General features: G+C 41.8%; 1 protein-coding gene across 2 annotated transcripts; it reads left to right on the top strand.

Moving 5' to 3' along the window:
• Positions 1 to 407: 407 nt before the first annotated feature.
• Positions 408 to 17,324, top strand: mdc1 (mediator of DNA damage checkpoint 1). 2 transcript variants are annotated; one of them, XM_061819683.1, is made up of 11 exons: positions 408 to 566; positions 1,054 to 1,211; positions 2,710 to 3,258; positions 3,467 to 3,545; positions 5,140 to 6,092; positions 7,463 to 10,632; positions 11,768 to 11,869; positions 12,257 to 12,439; positions 12,506 to 12,631; positions 14,539 to 14,649; positions 15,698 to 17,324. In XM_061819683.1, the coding sequence occupies exons 2-11, from the start codon at positions 1,076 to 1,078 to the stop codon at positions 15,899 to 15,901; spliced, it is 5,613 nt and encodes a 1,870-aa protein (XP_061675667.1). In that variant the 5' UTR covers positions 408 to 566; positions 1,054 to 1,075; the 3' UTR covers positions 15,902 to 17,324. The 2 variants fall into 2 exon arrangements, with proteins under 2 accessions (XP_061675667.1, XP_061675669.1); XM_061819685.1 differs by lacking the exon at positions 408 to 566 and adding an exon at positions 585 to 613.
• Positions 17,325 to 19,835: the final 2,511 nt, after the last annotated feature.

The raw sequence follows: 19,835 nt of genomic DNA, 5'->3' as shown, positions 1-19,835 counted from the left end.
GATAAGACCCGGACGTTTGTACTGCACATTCCTTTGTAATAAATCCATTTGCTGTTAACTTTTTCGAATCATTGGTCATATCTTCCTCAATTCGTGAACACGCGTAGGGTACAAACTCGCAAATCCCTACAGTAGCTAAACTGTATATACAGTAGTTGAATCCGGTCCGTGCATATTAGATGTATGCAATAAAGGGGAGAAGATATGTCAGTCCCAATACAAGCCATGTACATAAAAAGGATAGCTACTTTTTTTTTAACATTATGTAACTGCAAAACAATTTCGTAATCAAATACAAATATTTAGTGGAGCAAACAAAAGCCTTTATGTGGCACTTTCCCTTTAAAAGGCACGTGGCGCGAAAGGCTGTTGCCCGACTCTTGTTTTTTACCCAATCCGAAATCTGACGTATCAAACGGAAGTAAAAATGACCAATGGATGTTGAGTATATGTGGAGTGACTGTCGTTCTGAGCAATCGTATTACAGTTTGACATATTCTTGTGGGAGTGACCGAGCGTAACCCGGAAAAAGTTTTACAAACTGTTTACTTTCTCAAAAGGCAGAGGTAAGTAGACTAGTTTCTTCTTCTGTACAGAATAAATCCTACACTTTGTACGGTTATATCCATAAGATTAAATACCAAAATGTGTAATATTTAGCGGGCATATCTATCAACGGAGGTGCTAAAACGTATTTGATGAGTTTACCTTGACTTGCCCTTTGTAATTGCATTGTTTATTAAGTCAAAGTAACAGTGACGATTCCTTTACTTCAACACAGTTTGTTTGCAAAATATAACGAAAGAAAACATCTGCTGGAAATGCTTAGACCGTTAGAACACGACTATGCACAGCAATATGCACGAGGCATTGTTGTCCCGAGCTGCATCTCAGTAGAAAAAAAAGTGCATTTTACTGCTATGCTAACGTCGTTAACATTAGCCGTTCACACTGACGTTAGTTTCTTAGCATCACATATATGACGGATGGTATGTGCTAAGAAAAAAAGCTGAAATTTGTGGACCGAATCTTAACTTGATTATGTTATGGCAGACGTTGTGCTTCTTGGCGAGGAATGGACGCCACTCAAGTCATCAACGACTCCGTCTTCGAGCCAGACGAGGAGGAAAATGAAGAAGAAAAGACAGACAAGGGGCGTCAACCTTTAGCCAAGCTGTGCATCTTGAAGAATGACTACGTTCCTGAAACAGGTGCGAGGCAAGCATGTAGCTATGATTTTAGTTACTAGTGGGGCGAAGTAAAACACAAAAAAACAACTTTTATTTAGATAAAATAAAAAACAAACAAACATTGAGACCAAGGTCCAAGGCAAGTTCTAGGCATGGATACTTAAGGGAGCAGGCAAAAATAGTAATGTCACTTTCATTTTTTTAACTGTCAATATGTCACTAACTTATAAAGCGCTAGATTGCATTATAACGTGTAGCAGATAATGACTGTTAGCAGGGCATTGTTTCTTGTGTGTCACTACAAGAAATAGCTCACAGCCATTGAAAGTTATCATCCTGTACACACATTGCCTTCTGCCTTCGCAAGCTTTGCTCCTCCACCCACAGACGTGGCAACACATGCACATGAACCGGATTGCTTGAAAAATAAGAATATACCAATGAACACACAAAAAATGCTTACAGTACCCAAATTGAGTCGATTAATCCTCTATATGGCCCTCAGAAGCGTAGTACTTGCAAATCCATCCACAAAGGAGAGCAGTAAATACAGTACAGAAGCGACCACATCCCAACACAGTGAGGAGAATTTATCACATGCCAGCAAGAGAAAGTGATATCAAGACATTCATTTTCTTTTAATTGAGAACTATACAGAGACAAATGAGGCCAGTTTGAATTGAGTGTTGGTCATTCCAGGACCAAGGGCCACCTCAAAAAAGGCTTCCCTTATTGGCGTCAGTTTGCATGGACAGCACTTTAAAATCGATATGAGATTTGTGAAATTTTAAACGATCACAATCTTATAGCAGATATGTAATCTTGTCAAAAATAGTCTATGTAAAATCCCTGTGAATAGCAAGTGAAGAGCGACCAACTAAGAGTACAGTGACGGTGCATGGTGGAGCATGTCATGTTTTATTTAAAATCTATAAAGGGCTATTGTTGGACAATTGAATCGGTTTTATTGTGGGCTGGAATAAAAATTGACTCGTTACTGCATTATTATTTTGAGTTATGAGCGTAGTCAGGATGGATTAATAAACTTCAAAGTCAATTTACTGCAGTATGTGCAAAGCAAATCAGTGCACTGAGTTTGTTTATACCATTACAGTAGAGAAAAAGAAGTCTAACATATTGTTGGGAGCAATATTTGTCTTAGCACCAGGTCCCATATTTTGGCTATTTAGAAGACACATTTGTGAGAGCATATGTTTATGTTGACAGCGAGGGCTCAGGAGCAGAGAGGTAGGTAAAGATCTCCGCTTGTGATGTCGATAAGCTTGCGAAATATGAATGCGCTGTTTATCAGACTTCCTGCCAGAAAATTGTCTGGAATGCAGGAATGTGTGGAATATTTTAATTCATATTTCACACGTTTACTGAAGCATCATGGCGTCAATATTTCATCCCAAATACAAGAAAATCTTGGTTTGGTAAAATATGTGACCTTTAATAACAGTAACCTAAAGTTCAGATTTCTTGATGAGAATTAACAGTGTTCACACTGTTCACACAGAATTTCCTCTTTTTATCGGGGATAACGTGCTTGGTCGTGACATTGACACCTGCACGCTGCCCCTGCTGGCGCCCTGCGTGTCCAAACAGCACGCCACTATCTGCATCACCGTCCACCGCAGACGAGGATCCCGCAGCGGTGCGGATGTGGAGGCTTTGGTTTGGGACTTGGGCAGCATGAATGGCACCCGCAAGGGCCGCCTGAAGTTGACTCCCAACGTTCGTTACGCACTGAGCGAGGGAGACCGTCTGGTGATGGCAGACATCCCTTGTCAGTACGTAGGCGTCACCGACGCACTCGAGGACGTCGGGAGCGGAACGTCAAGTGTTTGTTCCAGTTTTCTCGGTGATTCTGTAAAGGAGAGCGATAGCATCAATGTGAGTGCCAGCAAGGTGCCGCCTCTGGGTGAAGCAAAGAAGCCTGCACCGAGCAGGTGTCTGTCCTTTGAGGCCACTTCAGTCCACCCGCACGGGCCAGTGGTCCCAGACTTCGACTCATACTCTGATGGGGAGAAGCCAAGGGGCAGAGAGCTCAGATGCAAGCTTCTAGGTATGTATTGAATTTATAAACATACAGAGAAATATGTAGCAATTAGGAGCAGGCATTGTCCTTCAAATCCTGTCATGTCCCTTCATAGCAACCAAGTAGTGCACTCATTCATCCTCCTTTGGTTCAAGACAGAATTATTCAACAGTTCATCATTTAATTATGGTTATGCCCATCTATATTTCTGCACATTTTCTTTGGCTGCTTTCAGGGTCTGATTCTAACTCAAATAATGCGACCCTTACCTGTTCAACCTCTATTAGCCCGGCCAACAAGATATTCCCAGAAAGGTATGTTGTACAGTCCTTGAGTTTTGTTTCGGTAATTCTCCCAAGTGGTGAATGTGAAAAAGTAGCATTAAAATAATAGTACACAAAAAGACTATACAGTATTTAAAGTAATAAAGAAAGAATATATTTTTGTGCTTGTAATGACTTTTTCTGTATTATTTGGCTTTTATCTTTGTATGTAATATGTTTTTGTTACAGGGTTCCAGACTATCATATTTCACTAGGAGCACAATTGCCCCAACTACATTTTTAGGGGTGCAGGCAGGAAATTTAGGGGCGGACACTGTAAATATACAGTATTTACGTAAATTTCCTCTCATTTTCACATTATCACTGACAATATGTCACCACTCGTCGTAAAAAAACAGAATGTCCTCCTTTTTTTATTTATGTATTTATCTGTTTCTATTTATTTATTGCCACGACTATTTCCTCACAAAACAAGTTGGATTCGTCAATACATTTTGTATTATTTGCATTTAACGATCATTAGCATAGCATATTTGTTGCTACTGTACCAAACATTAAAAAGGACTGCCCGTGAATTTGTTTTAACTTAAACAAAGACAAAAAAATGTCGACTACAAGGGCTAGTTATGCTGCCGCTTTTAAAAGAAATCTGTCATAACTCCGGCCGATGACTCGGCCAAACCGGAAGCAAAACAACGTGAGCTGAAACTAGGTAATACGATCGTGCGATCATTTTTAAAAAACGGGATAGCGCACATAATTGAAATGCGCGCTTTTTTTAAAAGTCCCCATTACGCTAATTTCTATGTAGTTTGAGGTCTCGTTTTAATAGAGACCTAACCCTATGAAGAGCTGCTACAGATAGTAACTGAACGGGGGGAACAGGCTGGGCTGTTGGCACAGTAGCCCTTCCCCTCAAAGCGCTGACAATAATGAGGAATAAAGGGAACCAAGACTCTTAGGATTCAAAAAATGTTTCCTCACAAACCCCATGGATGGCACAGAGCGTGCCAGTCAGATGTCTCTTTTGAAGTCTTGATGTGTAATGTAGTGGATAAATTGTACAATGCACAAACGTTTTATGGATGAATATTTAATGCAAAAATGTTTAAGTTAAACAGTGTTTTATAGTTTTATTTTTTCAAGATTGTAATATGTGTTATCAACAGTATTAATAAGATGTTATGCCATCGTTGAGCATTTATTTTAGTTGGTTGAGGGATTCTGTTCTGACAATTGTAGGGACCAGGTCAAGCGTGTGCTGTGGCCTGTCCCGCGATATATAATACCGCCGGATCAGTACATGCACAAAGATTATTATTAATGATTGTTGTACTGATGATTTTTTGAAAAACAATACAAGTACAAAAAATAAAAGTACAAACCTAGCAAAATCAAAATACAGTTAATTCCTAATATTTTGAGCATATGGATAGCAGCAAATTGGTGGTCCGCATTGTACATTGGTAGAAGGGTTTTCCTGGTTTTTTTTGTTTTTTTTTTTGTGAACTTTTAGGGTGCGAATTATACTTCAGGACGCATTATATTTGAGAAATCACAATATTCAAAGTCTACAGCCCCCTGTACAGCTGAGCAATAACATGTTTTTTTTTTCCATTCCAAGTTCCGACTGTGGGGATTTAAGCCACATTACACCAAACGCATCTACCAGAGAGAAGCCGCACGAACATGTCAGCTTCAGCAAAAAAGAGCCTGACGTGGATGTTGGGGGACAGTACAAAAACAACATGCTTGAAATCGTGGATGACAGTGATGAGGAGGAGGCAGGCGCAGTTGAAAATGGGCAGACACTGGGTAGGGCCATGCTCAAGGAGGAGGAACACACTGTGCCAGAACAGCTGAAAAGCAAGGCCAGCTTTACTGAGGAGTCGTCGCAAATGTCCACAACCACCGTCTCCACACTTGGCATCCCTAAATTTAACATGGACAGCGACACTGACATAGAGGCGGAACCGGTTGAAGACCAGAGGCCTAGCGCAGTGTGCTTTCACATGGACAGTGATACAGATTTGGATGAAGAGGATGACACAACTCCACCTCCCGTACACCCCGACGGGCCTGTCAGTCACATGTCAGCCGATGCTAAAAAAGTTGATGCGACCCCTCCAGTCCCGCTAGATGACGTCCAGCTTGACAGCAGCAGAGAGCTGGACATGGAGGCTAGCGGCACATCCTGTGATGCGACACCTTCCAGACTCAACTTGATTGGGGACATTTCGAAATCAGATGACAACCAGGCCCCCGTTTTCAGTACACATGTGAGTGTCAGTGACTCAGCCACGCAATCAAATGACAGCAGTGCGGTGCGTGATCCTCCTCACTTGTCACCTGTCACCACCGCACCCTCCTCGGTTACTCCTGGTATCACCGCAGCAGCTGCTCAGTCGGTCTCTGATGCAGACACCAACATGGATGAGTCCAATGTGGCCTCTGCTGACCAGGACAGTGATACAGATCTTGAAGAAGAGAAGAATCCAATAATTCTTCCAGGGATAAAACCATCTTGTTTGAAGGGTCCACATCTGCAGCATACCTCTACCCCTGTGCAATTATCAGGTAAATGCAGATCACATCACCACCGCATTATACTGCATATAGGTATGTGTACAAAATCAAATAAGGTAAGAGGTGTATAAAAATGTTTTATTATTGTGGTTATATTATACAACAATATGATATAGTTTCTTTCCAATATTTTCGGATATTCTTCAATGACCTTCACAATATTAAAAAAAAAAAACTTTTTTACCACTGCAAACTACAAACACAATAATATACAAACAGTTGAAACCAGATGTTTCCATACACTGCAAAAATATAATTTTTTTTTGGTCTCACTGTCTGAAGTCAAATGATGAAGGGCAAAGTTGATAAAACAGTGGTGATGTATGGATTAGAGATGGTGGCACTGACGAAACAACAGGAAGCTGAACTAGAGGTAGAAGAAATGAAGATGCTGAGGTTCTCGCTTTAAGTGAGCAGGTTGGATAGGATTAGAAATGAGCTCAGTAGAGGGACAGCCAAAGTTGGATGTTTTGGAGACAAGGTTAGAGAGAGCAGACTTCGATGGTTTGGACATGTTCAGAGGCGAGAGAGTGAGTATATTGGCAAAAGGGTGCTGAGGATGAAGCTGCCAGGCAAATGAGCGAGAGGAAGACCAAAGAATAGGTTGATGGATGTTGTGAGAGAGGACATGAGGACAGTGGTTGTGAGAGAGGAAGATGCACGAGATAGACTTAGATGGAAAAAGATGACGCGCTATGGCGACCCCTAACGGGACAAGCCGAAAGGACAACAAGAAGAAGACTGTCTGAGTCAAATCAGACTAAACCCCTCCTGTTTCATGTCAGTCAGAATAACCAAAAATTACCATGTCCTTAACGAACATGGGGAAGGGTTTATAGGTCATGGCTTTGGAAGCTCTTGATAGGTTAACTGACATGACTCCACACCTGGGGGCTCTATTTCAGGTCACGGCTAAAACACTCTGCTTTCAGCTATGGTTGTTTTAGTGGTCCTTCCTCTGATATCAAATTGGGCTTTATCTGACTCGGACTACAATGAGTTTGACACCCCTGTTCTAAATATCTTTGTACGTTACCACTAAGATAGCTCTTAACCAACTAGAAGTTGTGCTGAAGTCCTTGAGTCCTTTTCAGCCAATTACAAGGTGCATTTTCTTTCTTTTTGGTTGGTGCTTGTGGCGGTGCTGCCCTGAGTTACTCCCCATCTTGTCCATATCAAAAACTGACACTCATCTTTGGTAGCTCTCATGATCATGGTCACATTCTCTGGAAACACAACCCTGATAAGGGATTATCGAATCCCAACCGATCTTTTGTGCATGGGTGAAAAGATGTATTTATTAACTTTTCTGCATGTTTCCAAAGCAATGCTCAGAGAGCATTTTCCTCTCTGTTCCCTAGGTGGATTCAACAGTCCAGTAAGATCTTCAGCCTTGTTTCCATGCTCAAACAGCCAGGAGGAAGAGGACTTTATTGTTGCTGAAACACAGTCCTTTATCCTTCATACTCAAGGGGAGGTACAAAGTGGGATCCATGATGCCATACAAGCCTCAGTGCATGAATCATCAATCAAGGATATGGAAGAGCTGCCTAGCCGAGGAGCGTCTTTTCAATTGGGGTTGTCTGACAGCAGCCACCTGGAGAGTGCAGGTCAGTCTCTGGCTGTGGAGCGCACCCAGGCCTTTGGCTCTGTGACTGAGGCTGATACCCAAGCATTTGCAGATATTTCCAGCTCAGGCACAGGATCACTTGGGAAGGATTTAAACATGGAGGCCACCCAGGCCAAAAAGGCATCTGCAAGGAGTCTTGTGTTGTTTGAGGGGGAGCAGGGAAATTTGGCTTTACAAGAGACACAGCCTTATATTTCAGAGCCTTACAGTGAGTCTGAAGAAGACCCAGAAGAAGATATAGAGACCCAACCTTTTCCCTTGTCCACCTCTTCTACCCTTGCTTTGGCTGAAACCAAACTCATGACTGCAATTCAGGAAGACGAGCACCCAAATACAAACAGTCCTGTCGCCCATCTTCAACCAAACCAGATTGCTGAAGGAACAGATTTGAGTACTTCCAGTTTGGCTGATAACTGTCATCATACTAGTATCGCTGCGACCCAACCTATAGCTACCAATGAAGAAAGTTATGAGAACTTAATTCCAATCTTGCGTAATGAGAAGGTACATCTTAATAAAAAGAATCAACCAAATATGAATTCCTACAATTTGGCTGCTAATCATCAGCCTCCGAGTATAGCTGTAACCAAGCCCATGGCTACAACTAAAAATGAGGAAATTGATACCAAAAACTTGATTGAAGTCACATGCGAAAGTAAAGTGCCGCTGAATAAAGAGAGGCAACCCAGTATGAGTGCTTGCGATTTGCCTGTTGCAACCCAGCATATGAATATAGCTGCCACACAGCCTTTGGCTACAAGTGAGAATGAAGAAAGCAATGATGAGGATTTGGGTCCAGTCTTTTGTAAAAGAAAATTACAGCATGATAAAGAGCCACAACCCAGATCAAATGCTTACAATTTAGCTACTAATCATCAGTCTATGAGTATAGCTCCAACCCAGCCAATGGCTGCAAGTGAAAGTGAAGAAACTGATGTAGAAGACTCAATTGGAGTACACGTGGATACACGTAAAGTGCAGCTTGGTAAAGAGATGCAATCCAAAAGAAGTTCTAACGTTATGGCCATTACACCCCTTGCTGTTAGTATACCTGAGACCCAGCCTCTTGCTACTAGTGCAAATGAGGAAAGCAGTGAAGAGGACGACTCAATGCCAGTCATGTTCCATAAAAGAAAAGCAAGGCCGCAACAAATCAATGAGGACTCACAGTCTCTGAGCAGTACTCTTAAAATCCCAAAGGAACGTTTTAATGATAAAAGTCTTTTAAAGTACAGGGATCAAGGCCAAGGGACCAGTAGGGAGCCTCCATCAGTAACTTCAATACAACCAGATAAAGAGAAGAGTCAGCCTAATCATGACACCCCGCCTAAGTATGACAAAGATAAATCCACTCTTGGTCAAGAGAAAATAGAGACTCAGACAGTTGTGACTTCCAAAGTCTCTTCTGCTGCAACTCAGCTCGTGGACACATCTGAAGAGGAAGAAGCTGACAGTGAGATCTTGATCCCTGGCCCAAGGAAAAGAAAAGCCAGACCACTGCAAATTGAAGACGAGACACAGCCGCTTGTATGTTCTCAAGCAGAGGAGACTGAGACCTCAGTAGTTGAACGAAAGCCAATGAGCACTAGTGAACCTTCCCCACAGGCTCTACAAAATCAGTCTAAGGTCAGAAACAGTACCACGAAACACTCAAGAGAAATATCACAACTCAGAGAAAAGGAGGAACGAATAGTAAAAAGACAAGTGATTGGCAATAAAGCCAGAGGAAGGACAGGGAAGTGTAGGCCTGCTGGGACCAAGAGTGAGGACGAGGCCACGAGACACCAAACCAACATTTTTGAGGTCCAAAATAGGGAGCGAGAAAGACGACAAAATGAAATTACTCAGAAGGAATCAAAAGAGAGAGAAGAACCAGAACAGTTGAAAGGGGCGGAGGAACAACAAGGATGTGAGAAACTGGAAACAGAACGCAAAGATAGACCGAAACAGGATCGAGCAGACAAAGAGCTCCAACAAAGCAAAGAAGAAATACCCCAAGCGACACAGAGAGGCCGAAGGGTATCCAGAAGAACAATCGCTGTTAGCCACACTCCAGATCAAGAGGATGTCCCAGCCAAGAGGACCAGATCCCGCTCCAACTCCTCCAACTCTATCAGCTCCGAGGTGTCCACTTCAAGCACTCAAGGGAGTAAGGGGCGAGGGCAAGGGGTGAAAAGGTCCAGCGGGCCTTACCAGGCACCCATCACCCGGTGGCGGACTGTAGCAGCTGGTCTCACAGAACAATCAGAGCAGGGGAGTTGCGAAGCTTCGCCCCCAGGAGTACTTCTGACATCCACCTCATCCAATTCCATTGCTTTGGAGAACTCCTGCAACAGCAGCCCCATTTCTCAGAGAGTAAGAGGAACAAGACAAGGAAGAAGAGGAGCCAAAACAGAATCCGTGCCCAATTCTATCACCCCTGCCTTCATTCAGAATCCTGCTCCTCAGCCTACACCACGAGGCAAGAGGGGCAGGAAGCCAGACCTGTTAACAACAAAGCTTTCTGATGAAGAGGAGGAGATGCCAGAGTCAAAACAGGCAGCTGCCACTAGAGGGAGGAGGCGAGCAAATGTAAAAGAACCACTGAACAACTCCGCTGCTGAATCTCCCCTGCCGAAAAGAAATAGCAGGGCCAGAGTTCAGAAGACGGTAAAAAGTGAAACCTCTGAAACTCAAATAGGTCCACCAACGAGGGATGAAAGGGAGGTCCAAGGCAAGAGGGAACGAAGGAAGAGGGTGTTGGAGGCACATGTGAAAGATGAGAATCCAACTCCGGTCCAAGCAAAAAGAAAAGCTGGTGCATCCTGCACTAAGGAAGGCAGGAATGCTAAAGAATCTCCTCCTGCCACAGCCATCCAGGATGGAAATGCAGAATCTCTTGTTCCTGGTGAAAATGCACAGGTAACTCCATCCATGTCTTTTATTTGATTACATTTTCTGTTCAAATTTAAATATTTTTAACTATGGGTGTCCTGAGCCAATTTTTGAGATTGGAAATCGGTCCAATGTCAGCCAAAAAAAAAACGGAATTGATTGGATTGTACTAGATCTAAAATATTCACATTTTACCACTCTTATACAAGAAGTCCATTCCATATGCCGCACCAGCATTAATATCCAGCACTGCTCGAATGGTGTGCAGAGACCACCTAACATGCTTCATGATTTTCATTTGATTGTTTTTATGCGTGCGAGTGTTTTTCAGACAAATATTTTACTTATTGTTACTGTAACTTAGTGCTTGATTATGGCATGTTCAGTCTTGTGTACAAGTTAGCCATAGGAACAGAATTGCACCGAAAACCGAAGATCCTGTTTTACTCTGTCTATTGCTCCGTGTGTTCAGATAAGTAGATATGTTGCAGTGACTGCTTTAGCGACCAAGATTATTGACGATTGCTTTCTACACAATGTGGTCTGTATGATCCTGATCCTAAATACCTTTACAAAGTGCAAAAAAGAAAAATATCTGCTTAGTTTTGTAGCGTAATAAAGTAGACTAGTGAGTGATTAGTTTGCACCTTTCTCTGTTGAATTTTGCTTGAATTGCAGTAAACCAGACCCAACAGATGGAGCTGCGATCAGTGGATTTGTAAAACCTCACACCGCCATTACAGTGTTGCGTAGAACCACATGATTTTTTTAAAACACCAATCCAGATGGACATGTTTAGAAATAATAAAAAAAAAAGGTCTGGCATTATGATTTTATCATAGCATGCTGAAATTCGGTTTGATTCGAGTGTGCATCTAAAGTTCTGGCTACTAAATGAAATGTTAAGTCGCTCATAGTTGATATTGCGGCACATCAACCTAGCGTGCAGCTGCTGCTCGTCTCCCCTTTGAATCAGCCTTTTCAACTACTGCACTTCAGTCCTTATCACTAAAAGCATGACTCATTCCTTTCTCCCGGTAACCCACCAGAGTACCCCCAATCATGGGTAGTGTGACTCGTGATGCACTAATGAATTAAGTGCTAAATGATGGCCTCCCGATGATCATTCCATATGTGTTGATGCTTTGTCTTTCATCTTAAGACGACAATCAGCAGCAAGAGGAAAACGCGAGATTCTTCCGTGAATTCTCACAGCTCCTCATTACTGAGTCGTCGACCACAAGATCTCAGCCCCTCTTACAAGGTTTGTGTATCTTCTTGATTCATTTTGTCCCCTATCACTCTTTTGCACTGGCCCAAAACATTCGGTCCACCGCCACAATTTAATGAGAGGTATTCAATGGTACCAAAATAAATAAAATGCTAAAATTCCAAATTCGTAATCAAATAAATAATTATTTCAGTCGTACCTGAATGTCTTGTGAAAAATTATTTTTAATTTATTATTGTGTTGTTTGTAATCTAAAAGTTGTATCATGGGACTGTTGTAAATTAAGGACATTTGTTTTTATTTCCGTACCAAAGTAATTGCCTTGATTTTGGTCTTGTATTTGATCTTAGATGAATGAATGGCAGGTTAACAGCAGCAAGTGGGACGGGTTGGCGTAACCCACGTGTCATCCACTTTCAGGTGCTGTTCACGGGGGTGGTGGACGATGCTGGGGAAAGAGTGCTGGCCCGTTTGGGAGGCACTTTGGCTAATGGCATCGGAGACATGAACTGCCTTGTGACTGACAAGGTGCGCAGGACTGTCAAGTTTTTGTGCGCGGTGGCTAAAGGAATCCCCATTGTCAACACACACTGGCTGGCCAAGGTTAGCCACTAAATGACCAGAGAAAAGAAAAGGAATTTCACGTCTGAGAGAGTCTTTATGTTTCAGAGTGGTAAAGCCGGGAGCTTTCTTTCTCCTGATGTCTTCATCGTGAAAGATCCAGAGCAGGAGAAACAGTTTGGTTTTTGCCTGCAGGAGTCTCTGAGGCTTGCCAGAAGCCAGCCTCTCTTACAGGTGCCCTAACTCGCTTTTCCCCTCAAAATACGGGTACATACAGTGAAGAAAATAAGTATTTCAACACCATGCTATAATTGCAGGCTCTCCCACTTAGAAATCATGGAGGGGTCTGAAATTTTCATCGTAGGTGCATGTCCACTGTGAAAGAGATAATCTAAAAAGAAAAATCCAGAAATCACAATGTATGATTTTTTTTCAATGATTTATTTGTGTGATACAGCTGCAAATGAGTTTTTGAACACCTGAGAAAACCAATGTTCATATTTGGTACAGTAGCCTTTATTTGCAATTACAGAGGTCAAACGTTTCCTGTTGTTGTTGTTCACCAGGTTTGCACACTCTGCAGGAGGGATTTTGGCCCACTCCTCCACAAAGATCTTCTCGAGATCAGACAGGTTTCTGAGCTCTCCCTGAGAAACACGGACTTTCAGCTCCCTCCAAAGATTTTCTATTGGGTTTAGGTCTGGAGACTGGCTAGGCCACGCCAGAACCTTGATATGCTTCTAACGGAGCCACTCCTTGGTTTTCCTGGCTGTGTGCTTCGGGTCATTGTCATGTTGAAAGACCCAGCCACGACACATCTTCAATGCTCTGACTGAGGTAATGAGGTTGTTCCCCAAAATCTCACAATACATGGCCACGGTGATCCTCTCCTTCATACAGTGCTGTCCCATGTGCAGAAAAACACCCCCAAAGCACGATACTACCAGCCCCATGCTCCACAGTAGGGATGGTGTTCTTGGGATGGAACTCATCATTCGTCTTCCTCCAAACACGGTTAATGGAATTATGACCAGAAAGTTCCATTTTGGTCTCATCTGACCGCAAAACTTTCTCCCATGACGCCTCTGTATCATCCAAATGATCATTGGCAGACTTAAGACGGGCCTTGACATGTGCTGGTTTAAGCAGGGGAACCTTCCGTGCTATGCATGATTTCAATCATGATGTCTTAGTGTATTACCAACAGTCACCTTGGAAACGGTGGTCCCAGCTCTTTTCAGGTCATTGACCAAGTCCTGTCATGTAGTCCTGAGCTGATTCCTCACCTTTCTAAGGATCATTGAGACCCCACGAGGTGATATCTTGCATGGGGCTCCACTCTGAGATTGGTGTGGTGTTCAAATAATTATTTGCAGCTGTATCACACAAAGAAATTGTTAAAAAAAATCATACATTGTGATTTCTGGATTTTTCTTTTTAGATTATCTCTCTCACAGTGGACATGCACCTACGATGAATATTTCAGACCCCCTCGATGATTTCTAAGTAGTAGAACTTGCAATATAGCAGGGTGTTGAAATACTTATTTTCTTCACTGTATTTTTCAGCAACTTAGTGTGATAAGGCTTTAGATAACTTTCCTCATCTTTTGTACATTTTTCCCACACACATCATCTCAGCAATATTTGTAGAAAATGTGCCGAAACTGTTTTTCACCACATATAACGTTTTTGTGCGAGTATCTTGGTTTCAACTCGGCTAAGATGAGATAACATGATGACTTCTTAAATTAGCATGCATTTCTCCGGATGCAGGCCATTTATCTACTTACTGCCAACATGCTAACACAGGATGTAAACGTAGTCACTGTTCCTCCATGCCACTTTGCTGAGTCAGCTAAAGGATTGTTCGATATTCATCCAGCCATTTTCTGTGCCGCTTATCCTCATGATGCTCGCGGGAGTGCTGCAGCCTATCCCAGCTATCAACGGGCAGTAGGCAGGGTACACGCTTAACTGGTTGCCAGCCAATTGCAGATTGTACGATATTCTAGCCCCCCACCCCCCCCAAAAAAAAAGAACATAAGAGGCACTCAGAACGAAGATGTATCGATCCTTTTTGTGCAGGTGTTTTAAAATGAGACCCATACACATGATCTTGCATTGCATTGTTTCTTTCAGGGCTACGAGATCCACGTCACCAAGTCGGTGAAGCCCGAGCCAGTCTACATGAAGGACATCATTTCCTGCAGCGGAGCCACCTTTCTCCTGAAGATGCCTTCTTCACACAAGGTACAAACTCATAAAGTGTAGATAATGGTGGAGTGGAACCTCCATGAAGTCAAATGGCACCAAAGTTGTGGCAGTTCAACCCAAACTTTCAGGAAATATAAGATACTAAATTTGCCCATCAAACTGCCATCGTACAAGATTTTGCCATTCTTCATAAGAATAACACAAAATGATTGACTTAGCTTTGTCGTTGGTATTTTTGTGTCTTTTTTGGGACATTCAATGTAGGGTGATCAAAGAAAAAGGAAAGGATAACAGTATACAGTGGTACCTTGGGTGTTTTTCAAGTCATGAGTCAGTGTTGTGGGGAAAATACAAACAATGGAAGCAATTAATGTACCGGAATAAGCAATGTGTGGGCAATGAGCAGTTGCTGTTACATATTTAAAACCAGATGTTTTACATAAACTGTATGAAAATTCAATACAATGGGATTAAAAAAAAAATGTATTATTTTCTCCAACCCCCACATAGAGAAGACAACACACCCATACGAACAGATTCATGCACACGTACAGAGAAACGTACAATCATTTGGACTATATTATAGAGACGTGGCCAGGGACTGAGGATCCAGGTGAGGAAAGACAACTTGTGGGAGGCATCCACATTGAGAAGTCCCACCCCAACCCCGGTAGACTGGGGCGACCTCTCCAAATTGTGCAGAATGCCCTTTTTATTCTAATTTGATAAAATAAATAGTTTTTGGGGGGATGGAGGGGGGCTCGAGATTGGTATTTCAATAGGGCAAATTGATTATGTATACAAGTAAATTGAGTTACCTTTTTGGTCATGGATGGAGTTAAACTCATGTCGTCTCTTTACCAATTACAGAATTAATGGAAAAATGCAAAATGTATTTGAATTAACCAGTTTTAAGAAAACCTGTGTTGAAAACAGATGCAACAATTATGACAGAGCTTTCTGTGATGTTCAAGCTCGGTAGGCAGGATTAAAGAATGTTACGCTTGATGTGTGACCCACGGGCCTTACTTTACTCACCCCTTTTATAAACAAAAGTAAAATTGTAATTTGTCTGCCTCATCAGCCTCACACCATGGTGATCTCCTGCACAGAGGACTGGCCGCTGTGCCGTACGGCCGTCTCGGCGTCACTCCCGGTTGTCTCAGCCGAGTTTATCCTCTCTGGGATCCTGCAGCAAAAACTGAACTTTGAAGCCCACAAGCTGTCCGGCCCGCCGCACCAACTGCAGCCTGCCGGCGGCAGACGACAGAGCAGGAGGAAGACGTAGCAACGTGGAAGGCCGTTTCACAGTAATGACATAGACACTTTTTAACAGAGATCCTGCAGACTTTATATCATCAGAGGCGTAACAATTGTTATTTCATAGCGACCAGACTCAGCATCTCATCAGCAGATGATTAAGGTACTCACAAATTGTCAGGGTCATTCGGCTTTCTGGTGAAATATCAGGATGAACTTGGAATTTGAGTTTTGCCGTTTCGCTCCTTGCAAGGGAAAATCATGTTGGGCAAAATTTGCTGAAGCGTTGACGAGTTGGGAACGTGCATTCAAAAGTTAAGAGAAGGCAAAAAGTTCACCTGTAAAGGTTGTAGTGCATTTTAAGAGTGGCCCAGTCGAAACAGCCGATGAAATTTTCAAGAGTGCCCAACCTTAGGCTACTTTTTTTCTCTCAAATTCCAAATCGCTAATGAACATTTTGTCATCAAAAATGCACATTAGCGTTCGCCCAGGAATATTTTTGGTTTTCCAGTGTAACTGTGGCTCGCAAATTCACATGTACGTGTGGCTGGACAAAACCGTGTGGAGAGTCTCTGTCACCCAAGTTCACGTGGTCAGTCAGTGAATGAGGCGCCATTTTAAATGTTATTTTTTTTTACATTTATAGCCCAGCTCTTACAGGTAGTTTGAAAGGGGCTAATGACTCAGCTTGACCAGGCAACTTTATCCCCCACCATGCACTTGTTGGCGTCATCGGTAGATGCCTCCTTCAATAGGTTGCCATGTACTTACAGTAAGTCCTTTTTAAACAAGCAGTATTTAAACCGTGACGGATAGGAATAATGACCCGTTAATTATCCCCGGCCGTCACCTCCTCCCCGCTCAGCCGAGCAGGAATTAGCGGCGCATTACGCGGCTTCGCTGTAATCAGACGACGCGAAAGCGGCGAGTTGTGTAAATTGTGTTTGCACGACAAAATATACAAAAAGAGGAAAAAAATGTTTCTGGAACTCCCATCAGATGTTGAGCAGGCTAGATGGTGCAGAGGCTCCTGTTTCCTGACATCAGGAGTGCACGAGTGCCTTTCCTTTTTATACACTTACGATTATGAACATAGATGAGTGTCCTCCCATCTCCATTAACCACCACCAAACGTTCCATTAGGGCCTTAGCCCCGCCCCCCCTCCTGTTAGCTCCCCGGTCGAGAGTCGGCTTCAGTCTTTGTAAGAGTCACTTTTCAATTTTCATCAATATCTTAGGCGGTTTGTCCTGGCCACGCAATCAGCCTGAAAGCGGGCGGATGTGGCGGCAGCTCGCGTTCGTGATGCGATTCAGGTTCGTGTCACCATCATCGTTATTATCGGCAGCTGCCTTTAAAAAAAAAAAGAAAACAAAACAAAAAAAACAGAACAACTTCTATTGGGGTCTAAGAAATCTGTGCTTTGGCATTGAAATCTGTTTTCTGCTGCTTTCTATGGAAAGCCGTTTAAGGCCTTCTTACCATAACGATGTCCAGCCTGAGCTCCGTGTACTAGTATTACCCCGTTTGTCCTCGCCAGAAGGACAATTCAGCACTGTAGTAGAACAACTGTCATACTGGTATTTTTTTTTATTACTACTGCACTAGTTAACAACTGCGTGCTACTAGTACTGGTAGGGACATTTTGAAATTCTCCTACTCTGACGCTTCAGTAGCTCACACACGCTCACCTGATGGACCGTTTTTCCTCACTAGTATCATGTGGTTGTGCAACTTATTTCAAAGTTGTCACACTACTCTGCCAAAATATCTCACAGTAGTAGAACTATTGTGTTACACGTTATGTTTTTCCTGTAGTGATTCCTTCACCAGTGGATAAACATTTGTCATGTTTGTAGGACATTTAATTACTAGTGAGGCAGCCTAGTGACATTCATGCAATTGTAATACTACTAGTGAAGCACTAGATAATTTGTACAATTTTATTTCAATAATAGTACTAATGTAATGTAACTAATGTAATCCATATACTCGTATGATCTTTGTCCTCAGTAGTCGACATCTGCGTGTCAGTGTCGTTGCTAGTTGCAAAGCTGTAGTGGTCATCTCGTAAAATTTTGTCACTAGCAGTACTAGTAGCACGCATTTGTCAACTAGTGCATCATTTCTTCTCACTAGTAAAGTTGTACAACTAGTATGCTCATGTTGTCCTCCCGGTGTGCAAAAATGTCATACAGTAGTGATAGGCAGTAGTGAAATGACTTAGGTGCATTAGTAGAACTAGTAGTATTACTTGTAGTGTTATTCCACGACACTGTTGACATCTGTACACTATTAGTGATGTGCTGTTAATTCATAGAATTTTATGTCTGCAGTTCAACTAGAAGCATACAGTAGTTAACTAGTGTACATATTTGCCTCACTTGTAACATGTCCTACTAGTTAGTTGTCCTACTAGTATACAGAAATGCCATTCTAAAATTATCCTTGTTAACATCGAGCCCTTCTGTAGTATTAGTAGTAGTAATCATGCACCGATGTCAACTAGTGCAGTTTTGGCACACTAGTAACATGTGGTTCTTGTATATTATGCCATAGTTGTCTTTACTAGTGAAGCCAAAGAGCATGCTACTAGTACATGGGCCTTGAGTTGGACAGCAACCAAATAAATGACTTTCCATTTTTTCCTGTCTGAGAGAAAAAATAAGTGGGCAAAAAATACATAATACAGTATTCCTACTGACCAAATAAAGATATTAGTACACATATTTTGATTAGTGTTTATTTTTAACACTTCTCTCACATTAAGAAAAACCATACCTTTCAGATAATTTAAAAAAAAAAAATCATTGGTTTTGTAAATGTTTTTTTTTGTTTTGCTGCAGGTCTTGTGTCGAGTCTCTTTAGGTTGGCTTTATATAAATAGTCAGATTGTCAAACGGAGAGAGAAATAAGAATTTTATGGAAGTATGCATATAAAAAAGTAGAATTAATAAAGTAGTAATATCACAGGACAGAAAATAATTTTGGTTAAAAATATGATCTTGCCATTTTGTGGCGAGAAACTTTGTCCTAACATGACAGCTTGTAACTTTTTGCCTCTTTTCCCCTTTTGAATTTTTGTCATTTCATCAAGTACTGTGTAGCTGTACCTAGTGTTTTACATTGATAAGAAAGTTGAATACATTTTTTTTAACTATGAGGAGACCTTATTATGAGAACATCATTTTGCAGGGAAAAAAAGAAAAATAGTTGTAATAAAAGCAGGAAATGTCAAGAGGATAACATTCTGTCAACATCAGGAAGGTAATTTCTTGTAATGTTTTTGTTATTATCTGAAAATATGACTTGTAAGTCAAAGAATAAAATTTTACTATAATGGGAAAAAAAACTTGGACAAGAATATTTTACTACCTTAAAATGATGACTCTTACACTGAGGTCTTTTTCCTCGTACTTTAACTTGATTCTGTTTACATTCTGACTTGTATTCTTGTAACTTTTTTTTTGTGCCCAGTGTTTTGGTTTCACAAACCAGTTGTAAATTAAATACAAGAACAAACATTGCAATTACAAAAAAATTCTAATAATATGAGGAAAAGTACAGGGGTTGGTCATCTTCAATTTCAGACCACCCCCCCCCCCCTCCATTCATGTACAGTAACTTTTGACTTTCCTGTATATTTTCATTGCATATGGGTACAGAATGTCTTCTCTGTAAACTAAATTAATGTAATTCATATTTTACAAATGAAACCATCCAGTGCTTGTCCTCACAGTGGAACAGGTGAGCTGACTTTCGCATGAGAGAATGGGGTGCACCCCAGGAGTGGTCGCCAGCCAACCACAAACCTAAATGAAATGGAGGTATAAACAGTCGTGGGAAATAATGAACTTCAAATAGTGAGTTATTGTGCTTAGACTTTTCAGGTATCAACCATTTTCTGTACCTGGCGGCCCGGTGGGTAACTGGTTAGTTGGTTTCTGAGGACCTGGGTTCAAAT

The sequence above is a fragment of the Syngnathoides biaculeatus genome, chromosome 5 (genome assembly GCF_019802595.1).
Source record: "Syngnathoides biaculeatus isolate LvHL_M chromosome 5, ASM1980259v1, whole genome shotgun sequence".
In the NCBI taxonomy this organism is placed as follows: domain Eukaryota; kingdom Metazoa; phylum Chordata; class Actinopteri; order Syngnathiformes; family Syngnathidae; genus Syngnathoides; species Syngnathoides biaculeatus.
This window is presented reverse-complemented; position numbering and strand designations above follow the sequence as displayed.

Excerpts from the sequence above, each read along its gene's own strand:
- mdc1 (XM_061819683.1), top strand. The coding sequence starts at position 1,076 with ATGGACGCCACTCAAGTCATCAACGACTCCGTCTTCGAGCCAGACGAG. Across the intron at positions 3,546-5,139 it reads AACAAGATATTCCCAGAAAG|TTCCGACTGTGGGGATTTAA; the intron begins GTATGTTGTACA and ends TTCCATTCCAAG. Across the intron at positions 12,632-14,538 it reads GAAGCCAGCCTCTCTTACAG|GGCTACGAGATCCACGTCAC; the intron begins GTGCCCTAACTC and ends TGTTTCTTTCAG.